At 64.8% G+C, this 10827-nt stretch overlaps 1 protein-coding gene across 1 annotated transcript; it reads left to right on the top strand.

Moving 5' to 3' along the window:
* The first annotated feature begins 8851 nt into the window (after positions 1-8851).
* Positions 8852-9962, top strand: EMIHUDRAFT_446636 (hypothetical protein). Its single transcript, XM_005757130.1, has 2 exons — positions 8852-9271; positions 9350-9962. Exons 1-2 carry the CDS (start codon positions 8942-8944, stop codon positions 9827-9829), a joined length of 810 nt encoding a protein of 269 aa, XP_005757187.1. The 5' UTR covers positions 8852-8941; the 3' UTR covers positions 9830-9962.
* The last annotated feature ends 865 nt before the right edge of the window (positions 9963-10827 follow it).

Raw genomic sequence — 10827 nt, forward strand, 5'->3', positions numbered from 1 at the left:
CGGGGCCGTCGCTCGAGGAGGGGTGGGCAGAGGTGCTGCCGCGCGAGGCGTGACGAGAGAGAGAGAGGGAGAGAGAGAGAGAGAGAGAGAGAGAGAGAGAGAGAGAGAGAGAGAGAGAGAGAGAGAGAGAGAGAGAGAGAGAGTCCCAGAGGGGCTCGAGGGGAGGGGGCGAGCGGGCAGCGGCCGGCAGCGCAAAGGGTGGCGCCGGCCAAGGGCCATAGGCGCAGACCATGTGACGATGCGCCGATGATATCCACACCTAAGTGACCGTCAACTATAGTGACGCCAGCGCAACGCCGGTGTGTCAGGCTGCTCGCCACGTTTGGGGGGGTGGTCGTGCTGGATACCAATTTGTGTAGAGTGTACCGAGAAACACACGCACACGAGTTACCGCGCACCAAATAAATAAATAAAAACGGACACCTCTCTACTCTCTGACTCTGTGAGATGGGTAAAAAGGAACAGGTCCCCGCCCGTGCCGGGGGGATTTTGCTGGATGCTCACTGGATCTTTGTGCAGGGTTCTTTGTGGGTGTGGTCGGCGGCTAGCCGGGGTCGTCCTCCGATGGGGGACTAGCTCTAGCCGTCTTCCACATGGTCCCTCGGGTCCCTGCTGCTCCTAATCTCTTCGTACATCCTCCTGCTGATCTCCGCAAAGTCCTGCTCCCTCCCTCGTCTCGCCCTGCGCGTCTGCTCCGCCTCCACATCGTCTGCCCTGCGTCGTCTGGCGACGGGTCCTCCATAGTCGGTCGAGGTCGCCGCCCTCCTCGTGCCTCTTCCCAACGATCGTTCCCTCGGCGGCCGATGCCGTCTGCTCCGGCTCCCCAGTCCCCGGGTCTGCCCTGCTCTCGTCTGCGCTAGTTTCTGCTTCGTCACCACCGGCGTCTCTCCTCTTCCTTCTCCCCTTCTTGTATGCTTTGCACATCGCGTCGATTCCTTTTCGTGTGAGCACCAGCCTGAAGCCCGCCCAGCAGCTGAACGCTCCCTAAGTCGAAGGAGCATCATCAGTCTCACCCACTTCGCTCGCTGCCCACCGTCTCCGAAAAGCGAAAGTATTCTCTTTTTAGAGATAAACGCTGACGTATACCTATACGCGCCCGCGGGCGCTCTCCCTCCCGCGGTCCCGGCGGCACGCGGCCGGCGGGGCTCCGGGGGAGCGCGGGGGGGCTCAGGCCTCAGCGCGGGGGGGCCCTAGAGAGGACACGCCATGGCGCATGCGCAGGAAGTCGGTGCGCTAGTGGAGACTAGTGGAGCCGGAGCCCCGTTTCCCTTAGAGGGGACCCCTAGGGTTCTGAGCGCCGGATTTTTTTATGAGCTGGGGCGATGGAGGCTATGCGTGGTGACAAAGACCGTCATGGGAGCGCGGGTGCAGCAGAAGGCGGGGGTGCCACACGGAACGCACCACGAGAGGATCATGCGGGGAGAGGCGGGGAGAGAGACCCCGGGCGCCGCCACAAGGAGCGAACTCAGGGGCTGCCTCGTCTGTAAGGCCGCGAGGGACGCGGCGAGGAGGGCAGCACTAAAGCGGGACCCGCTGTGTCCGATCATGCGGAAAGCCGCGCAGCAATGGACCGAGGAAGATGAGAACCCGCCTAGAGCGACGATGGCGCACGTGCTTAGCGGCACCTGCCTGGGGAATAGGGAGCAGGCCAGATGGTTCCTTACAGCAGCGCGAGCGCAGACGGGGACGGCGATCAACAAAGTAGCAGAGGCGGCACCCGACTCCAACGATACGCTGAAGACGCTGAGGATGGCGCATGTCGCTGCGCTGAAGGGCTCACGCTATAGGGTGCTGGATGAGGACGGGTACGATGCGCTAGCCCCCGCAGTCGGAGGGGTGTTGCCAGCACTGGTAGATGACCTCTCGGAGAAGAGCCGAAGGGACCTTGGCACCGGCGCGGCCGACGCCCGCGCTCCGTCTCGGTGACGGACTGGTGACGGAGATTCACTTCTCATCCGACTGGGAGGAAGGCTCCTTGACATTCATGATCTTGTCCCGCAGCTCGAAGAAGCGCTGGGGTTTGAGCGGCTTCGTGAAGAAGTCGGCAAGGTTCTCGTCGCTGCGGACGAAAGGAACACAGATCTTGGCTTCCTCGATGGCCTCGCGGATGAAGAAGTGGCGCCGCTCGACGTGCTTGAGCCTGCCGTGGTTCTCGGGGTTGTAGGCTGAGGCAATGGCAGCCTGGTTGTCACAGTACTGCTTGGTGGGCGGGGCCTCGGGAGGGGTGACGATCTCGCCGTCCTTGACGTACGACTCGAGCTCGAGGTCAGATGCTGTCTGGCAGTCGAGAGGCGGTTCGAACCGGCGCTTGCGCCTCGGCGGCCGGTCGATGGGGGAGGATGTCGATGGATCGAGCTCTTCGATGCTGGCGCCGTCGCCGGGCGAGGTCGAGGGCGATGCAGCCGACGATGACGCAGTGGCGCCGTTGCCGGTTGCCGTCGAGGACGACGCAGCAGATGACGACGCAGTGGCGCCGTTGCCGGTTGCCGTCGAGGACGACGCAGCAGATGACGACGCAGCGGCGCCGTTGCCGTTGCCTGGCTGGGCGTAGGTGGTGACCGTGCCGGGGCTCAGGACGACGGGTTGGAGAAGGACGCCGGGATGGGCTGGCGTCGCCTCCCCTTCAAACGGGTACCAGAAGTCGAGTAGGATCTGGGTCGAGGTCGGGATTGGGTAGTGCACGTTGATGTGGGCGAGCGCCTCTTGGATGTCGCGGTACTTCTTGTGGCGCGCCCTCGAGCCCCCGACGGCGCCGTGCGCTGCGCAGAGGTCCCACGTGGAAAAGACGCCCCAACCAGACCCTGGAACGTAGAGCGCGTAGTACCAAGGCTTGGGCGCGGCGGAGACGCTGTGTAAAATGAACAGGGAAGCGAAAATGCCGTTTTTGGTGTAAGCCGCCATGAGGCCGGCGAGTAAGAGATCTCCCGGGAGCTTTGCCATCACCAGTCCCAGCGGGTCGGAGAGGTCCCAGAGGCCGCCCGCCGACGAGGCGTCGCGCGAGAAGAGACTGGTGATGGTCTCGTTTGCGGGCGTGCCGCCAACGAAGATGTCCATGTCGGAGTTGTTGGGGACGGGCGACGCCAGAACGGCGCCTCCTCGTCCTGGTGCTCGACTGCCTTCGGTACCGGTCGGCCCGGGTCCCGGCAGGAGCGAGTCGTCGGACGGGTAGAAGATGCGCTCGGAGTCGATGAAGTTGTACATTCGTGGCTCCGAGAGGGCCGCACCTCGCACAACCCAACCAGGCCCCCGCCCAGCGGGGTAGTTTCCTGGCTGCTGGTCGGGCGGTGGTTGGTGCGGTTGGCTCCGGCTCTGCCAGTCGTCGAGGGCAATGTGAAAGACAGGACACGAGACGAGGTAGCCTCGGCGGAAGCCTCGGCGGAAGCCTCGGCGGAAGCCTCGGCGGAAGCCTCGGCGGAAGCCTCGGCGGAAGCCTCGGCGGAAGCCTCGGCGGAAGCCTCGGCGGAAGCCTCGGCGGAAGCCTCGGCGGAAGCCTCGGCGGAAGCCTCGGCGGAAGCCTCGGCGGAAGCCTCGGCGGAAGCCTCGGCGGAAGCCTCGGCGGAAGCCTCGGCGGAAGCCTCGGCGGAAGCCTCGGCGGAAGCCTCGGCGGAAGCCTCGGCGGAAGCCTCGGCGGAAGCCTCGGCGGAAGCCTCGGCGGAAGCCTCGGCGGAAGCCTCGGCGGAAGCCTCGGCGGAAGCCTCGGCGGAAGCCTCGGCGGAAGCCTCGGCGGAAGCCTCGGCGGAAGCCTCGGCGGAAGCCTCGGCGGAAGCCTCGGCGGAAGCCTCGGCGGAAGCCTCGGCGGAAGCCTCGGCGGAAGCCTCGGCGGAAGCCTCGGCGGAAGCCGACGCGGCCACGGGGCGCACAGCACGCGTGCTCTGGGCGAGTGCGAGCGCAGGATCGCTCAGGATCAGCAGCACGGCGGCCGCGAGCCAGAGAGGCCCGACAGCCGACATACCAGCTGAAGGAGTGTTTTGTTCACCAGTGTAAGAACGGTGACTATTACAAGCGTGGGTGCGCTTGCTTGCTCTCTTTTTCAGAGAGTAAAAATGGCTTGCGAGTCAGCGCTTCGCGTCGGAGCCGCTCGACTGTACGAGAGTGGGGCTCCGGCCCTCGGTGCCACGGCAGCGACGGCGTGCTCCCTTCCGGCCGCGACAGGCGCGAGGCGGGTGGCGGTGCGGAGGCTGCTGCTGATGCTGCTGCCGCGCAGAGCTGTCGTGCATTCGAGAGGTGGGACACAGCTCGAAGGCGGCGTCCAGCACCGTCTCCACCACCACCCTCGCCCCCTCCTCCGAGCCCACCCCCTCCAAGCCCACCCCCTCCTTTGCCGCCTCCGCCCAGCCCGCCTCCACCACCACAACCCACCACCTCCAAGCCCACCTCCACCAAACCCACCACCTCCAAACCCACCACCCCCACCCTCACCACCACCACCCTCCCTACCCTCACCACCTCCACCCTCTCCACCAACACCTCTCCACCCCCACCCTCACCACCACTCCCCTCACTACCACCACCTCCCCCAATCCACCCCCCCCCTCACCACCACCCCCACCCAACCCCACCTCGCCTTCTCGGCCATATGGTCCTCGCCTCGCAGGCCATCCCAGGTGGGCGGTATATGCAGGGCACGCTCTCGCAGTTCCAGGGCCTCGAGGTCGCATAGAACGAGAAAAAAAGCGTGTGGCGAAGCGAGGCGACACTCCTCCGCTCTGCGGCAGCAGCCTCTAGCGAACGCGCCGGCATAGCGCCGGGCCGGGCGAAGGCGAGCCGAGAAACACGTTGTGACGGCCCTCGTTTTAATCGCTTATCCGGCGCTCGAGGAAATAACACGGTTCGGGCTTCAGTTACTTCGAAATATGTAACGGCGAAAGAAAACGGAGGAAAATGTGAGAAAAGAGAAGGGGTATTGCTTAAACTCTCTCTGAGAAGAATAGGTGTGACGCTGCGCTGTAGCGGCGACAGGCGACGGCAAAAATGCAAGCCCCGCCCCTGGCCACTGAAAAAGAACATCCTCAGCACCCAAAATAAAAAACAGTAAAAAGAAACATCCTCCGCTTTTCCTTTAAATAAAAAAGAGAAAAAAGCACTTTTTACCTTTATAGGCAGGTGCGCTGCTTGCTCTACTTCTGGTTGGCACAATCACGACACGGCGTGTTCGCTCGATCGACTTCGTGCGATTCGAGTGGCTGCTGGGTCGAGATCCACTTCGCTGCCGCCTTAGCTCAGTGGACAGAGCGCCGCTCTCCTAAAGCGGGGGTCGAGGGTTCGAACCCCTCAGGCGGTATTTTGCGCGCCGGCGCTCTTCTTCCCTTTGCCCGCTCTTCTTGCGCACCAACCGATTTGTTTTTTATTGGGATCGCAGTACAAAAGATATTCGCGCTTTCTCGAGGAGAGCCCAGCGGACGCTAGGCAAGTAGACAGGGAAGAAAACAGAAACGCAAGACAAGGACTTTCGGCTTTCTTCTTTTGTGAATCCAGCGAAGGGAGCCAAGCAGTCCGTGTTGGGCCACCAACGGATGTCGCCGTGCAGGCCTTTGCGGCGGATAGGTTCGTGAGGGCGCAGCAGCTGCTCGAAAATGAGTATACCGCCGTTCCTCGGGCGTGCCAGCAAATCTACGCCGCCATCTGCGGGGACAAGGACGCCCGCATCGCCCTTCGAGGTGTACGTGCGCGGCGACTTGACCGCTCTCTCTTCGGCACGTGGAGCGAGCGCAAGTACAAACATGGGGAGGAATCGTCGAGCGCTTCTCGCCGATGCTGGCCGGAGCGGTCGCAAAGACCTTTGACGAGCCGCCCTCCATGCGCCCCCACTCTCCGACGGTGGGAGGGCTGGATCACCGTTGGCGAGGGGCGGCCCACGCGCAGATCAGCACGCCGCCGCAGTCGGTGGAGGCCGCCGTGCAGCGGATGCTGTCCTCGCGACCTCGTCAAGAAGAGGAGCCGCGCCGAGCCCGACCCGCTCGAGGGCGAGGTGCGCCGCAGCAAGAAGCCGTCGGGCCCGTGCCATTTGCCTTCCCTCCGTGCCGAGGGAGGTGAGGTCGGGCTTGCGCTGCCCCGTCTCCATGTCGACCTCGAAGGTCGCCAGAGAGCACGCCATCGCATTGAGCCACCGTCGCGCCTCGAGGGGGCGGGCTGCTTGCGGCGGGAGGGAGGGAGGGGAGAGAGTGATGCGACGGCGGTGCTCGAGCGGCGGTGACAGCGGTGGAAGGGCGGTCGGTGGGGAGGGCGGCGGGTGAGCTCGCCCTCGCTGCCGCCGCCCTCGGCCCCGCCGCCCTCGCTGCCGCCGCCCTCGGCCCTATCTCAAGACGACAGGGATTCCACCCGCCTTTCTGAAGGCATAACTCGGGCTCAAGGCGGAAGGAGTGTAGGATCGGCCGGCTCGTCTTCCTCGCCACCCGCGTCCGCGCGAGCAACCTCGACTACGCGGACCACCCACACGTCGTCGTCGGAAAAGGCCCGTGCATGCTCGGCGGCTCGCAGGTGGTGATGGGCGTGCGTCTGTGGCCTCTTCCCGAGAGTGCGGATCTGCCCGAGGTGACGTTCGCGATGAAGGACGTGACGTGATCGGTCTGACGGCGGACTTTGAGAGCACGTGGCGGATGCTCCCCCCCGGCCGCTCGCTGCTCAGGGACGCGATGCTGGAGGCGGTGGAGAGGTTTGCGATGAGCATCACGCCGGCCATCTCCCGCGAGGCCGTTTGGAAAGAGTTGATGCCATGCACGCGGACGGCGGCAGAGGTCGCGGAGTTGCCCACGCCACACACCGCTGCGCGTCGCGCGCCGTGAGCACTGCGCGTGGAGTCAAGAAGCCATGAGTGAGACGCTCCACCCGCGCGCAGGCCGAGGAGAGGGACGAGGAGGCGGCATGCGCGGGAAGCAGTGGGATGACGCGGCGGTAAATTAAGCCAAAAGAGGGCGGCGCCACGCCGCTGTACATCGCGTGCCGGTCGAGGTCGCCAAGCTCCTCTCCTCCTACGGCGCCTCCCGCGCTGCAGTGCCGCCCGTCGGCACGCCCGAGGAGGCCGCCTCGCGCCACGGGCACGCCGCCGCGCAGCCGACTAGACCATCGAAAGGCGTAGCCCGCGCGCCCTGGCCTTTGCTTGCTGCACAGTCCGCGACAGTCGAGTGCGTCCCAAGCGACAGGTCGCGCTCCTATCTCAGGTCGGACACGCCGTCACCGAATGTACATAATACAAAGCCACGAGCGGGGATGTCGCGCGTTCGGCGAGGCTCTGCGTGGGAAGAGGAAAGCTGCCGGCGCCGGAGACACACGCTCGCGCGCGCTGGCTCGCCCCCGGATCCCGCAAGCCGACGCTGCTCCCGCCGTCGGGGGCGCCGCTCGAGGCACCAGAGTGTCCGGGAGGTACCGCGATCGCAAGCTACTACACGTAGCTAGAGCGAGCCCACCGGACTCTCCGGGGACGCCGCAAATAGGGTGCCCACAGGACCCAAAGAAAATAGCTTTCCGGCTCAAAAAGGGACGCACGAGGCAAAGGCTAGTTCCATTTCACTGTGGCACAGCTCGCGTTACAAAACCTTGATTTTGACCATTGCGCGAAAAAGGTACATCTCGGTGCCTTCCAGAGGCAGCTGCGAACCCGCCGAGTGGACGGCGGCACACAGCAGGTGGCGCTGTGTGCCGCCGTCTACTCGGCGGGGTCGCAGCTGCCTCTGCGCGTCCTGGGTATGTACCTTTGTTGCGCGCCGGAGACGACTCGACGTCGCTGAGATCAGGTAGTCCTCCCCCTGCCACCGGAACACTCGCCCGGAAGTTCCGTCGAGCCAACTAGCCGCTTGGCCAGTCCCCGCACCTCTCGCGCTTGCACTGGCCTGAGTACGCCGGTGCTGGCTGCGAGCGACAGGCCGATCGCCCGTAGTTTCGCGCTCCGCTTTTCTTTTTTTTGGTTGTGGGAATCCAAAGGCGTCTCAATTGCAATCGCTCGCATTTCTGGCGTGTTATGCCGATGCCCTCGCCGCCCTCGCTGCCGCCGCCCACGCTGCCTCCGACCACGCCGCCGCTCCCCTGTTTCAATCGGACGGTTGGCTTTTGCCAGGATAGCGCGGGTGACTATCCCCGGTATGCCTACGAGAGTACGTGGATGGAACGCCAGTGTATCGACAACTGCTTGCTGGACTACACTTGCACTGGCTACAGCGTGTGGTCGTCGGGCAGAGGATGCTACAAGCACGTGACCGAGTTCGGCGGACCGGCAGGGACAGGTGGGCAGTCTTCTGCCGCGTATCCCGTTACCACCATCGACACGACTGACGGCGACAGCCGGTATTTCTGCGCGAAGGTTAAGGCTGAATGCGCGGCCACCGCCCCGCCGTCGCTGCCGCCGCCGCCGTCATCGCCGCCGCCGCCGCCGTCGCCGCTTCCATCGCCGCCGTCGCCGCCGCTGCCATCGCCGCCGCCGCCGTCGCCGCCGCTGCCATCGCCGCCGCCGCCGTCGCCGCCGCCGCTCGCCCCGCCGCCGCTGCCACCGCCGCCGTCATCGCCGCCACCGCCGCTTCCTCCGCCGCCGCCTTCGACCCCTACCATTCAAACCTCATTCAACCCCTGCTGCGGCGACGTTGATCCCTCCGACGCTGCCGCGATTGTCGGCGCCACCATCGGCGCCGTCGTGGCGGGGCTCCTCTGCCTCGGCGGCGCGCTATTCGCGCTGCGAAAGCGTCGCCTCCGGCTCGCAAAGCAGCAGCGGGTCCAGGTTTGCACACGAGACTCTCAGGAGAACGACGACGGTGGCCAGGTTATCATCTCCGTGTCGCTGCCAGAGCGGAGCGTGATCCACGCCCTGATGATCAAGGCCGTGGCCTCGCTGGCCGGCGGCCTCGACGCTTTACGAGTGCTCCACACCGCCACCGAGGAGAACCGCTTCGCAACGGAGCCAAGACAGCTGGTGTTTGGGAGGCCAGCTCAGGCTGCGCTGGGCATCGAGCACTACATGCGCGTGTCAAGAGACGCGGTCCTTACGGGGCTGCTCGAGGGCACCGCCGCCATCGTGCGGGAGGTGACCGCTGGTGGCACCGACGCCGACCGCGAGTGTCTGGACTACATCCTGCACGCTGAGGCAGGCTCGAGCGATCTCATGTACCAGGGCGGGCTAAAGCGCGACTGCGACGAGCGTGGCAGGGTGCTGGCTTGCCGCACCGTCGCCGACGGCAGCGGCGTGGTGTGCGGGATGCGGTTGGCCGACTTCGTAGCCCACCCGAGCGCTCAGCACGCCGACCTGACCGAGGCGCACGTGGTTGCTCTTCGCCTCTACACGACGCAGGCGAAGCCCCTGCTTCCGCTGATACACAACTCTCTCAGCTCCGCTCTCTCACCCACTTACGCCCCCTCGCCGTCTCAGGCCTTCCGCTCGATCAACACCCCGCTGCGCGACAAGGAGCGCCACGAGCGGGGCGAGGCCCACCCACTGCCGGTGACAGTCGCGCTGATCCGCGACGCGCTCGGCAAGCTGCGGGCGGTCGAGGCGGACCACTCGCGAGAGTCGCCGCTTCGCCGCGTCGAGCTGTACCGCGGCATGAAGGACGTCACGGCGCCGGCCAGCTTCATGGAGCAGGGCGGCACCGAGCTCGCTCCGATGAGCACAACGTCGGATCTCTCCGTCGCGATGCGCTACTCGGCGAGCGTCAAGGCGGTGCTGCTGCGGCTCATCACCGAGAGTTTCTACGAGCGCGGGCCGGACATCTCGTTTCTCTCCGCCTTCCCCGGAGAGGCGGAGTTCCTCTTCCCGCCGCTGACCTTCCTGCAGCCGACCGGCGACGTCGAGACGGTGACGGTCGAGGGGCTCGCGTATGAGGTGGTGGATGTGCGGCCGCGGATTTGAGCTCCAAAGTGCCTGGAGCCCATTGTACAGTGAGAGAGAGAGCGCGCGTAGGGCCCTTAGGGGCCTAGAGAACACAACCCCCTCTCCCTTCTCTCCCAGTACGGTAAGCTAAAAGTACGTACGTACAGTGATCGTCGGCGGTCACACGTGTGTACAGTTTTTGCCCCGTTTTTGCCCCCCATTTTTCGCACCAAATAAATAAACAAATAAAAACGCACACCTCGTATGGGATGGGTACGTCAGTAAAAAGGAACAGGTCCCCGCCCGTGCCGATCTTTGTGAAGCTGCAGGGTTCTTTGTGTGGGGGGTGGTCGATGGTCGGCGGCTACTTTAGCCGGGGTCTCGTCCTCCCGACGGGGGGACTAGCACTAGCCGTCTTCCACGTTGTCCTTTGTGGGTCCCTGCTGCTCCTAATCTCTTCGTACATCCTCCTGCTGATCTCCGCAAACGTCCTGCTCCTTGCCTCCCTCGTCTCGCCCTGCGCGTCTGCGCTCCAACTCTTCCCCGTCGTCTGCACTGCCCTAGACGTCGCTGGCGAGGCTGGCGCGACGGGTCCTCCATAGAGTAGCGTCGGGGTTGAGGTCGCCGCCCTCCTCGCGGTCGCGCCTCTTGTCTTCCCAACGTTCCCTCGCGCCTCGGCGGCCGATGCCGTCTGCTCCGCTTCCCCCGTCCCCGGGTCCGCTGCCCTGCTCTCGTCTGCGCTAGTTTCTGCTTCGCGGCATCACTCGCGATCACTTGGTGAATCTCCGTAAGAATTATCCCGAGTCACAAAGTAATATAGTGAGTAGAATGTATGTCTCTCTCTACATGCTCTCGACTTTCGCTACTCTTACGTCTTAGAGAAGGCCATGGTGGAGGGGAGGGACGGGAGGACGAAAGAAGGGCGAGGAGGACGAGCGGCCCGCACAGACCGCGAGCAGACAGCGCCTACTGGCCATTTCGAGACATTCGCAAAGAACGCTAGCTACATGGGAGGGCTTCGTGAAGGGTGGATTGAA

This window comes from Emiliania huxleyi (assembly GCF_000372725.1).
Source record: "Emiliania huxleyi CCMP1516 unplaced genomic scaffold EMIHUscaffold_929, whole genome shotgun sequence".
Taxonomy (NCBI): Eukaryota; Haptophyta; order Isochrysidales; family Noelaerhabdaceae; genus Emiliania; species Emiliania huxleyi.

Excerpts from the sequence above, each read along its gene's own strand:
- EMIHUDRAFT_446636 (XM_005757130.1), top strand. The coding sequence starts at position 8,942 with ATGCGCGTGTCAAGAGACGCGGTCCTTACGGGGCTGCTCGAGGGCACC. Across the intron at positions 9,272-9,349 it reads TTCGCCTCTACACGACGCAG|GCCTTCCGCTCGATCAACAC; the intron begins GCGAAGCCCCTG and ends TCGCCGTCTCAG.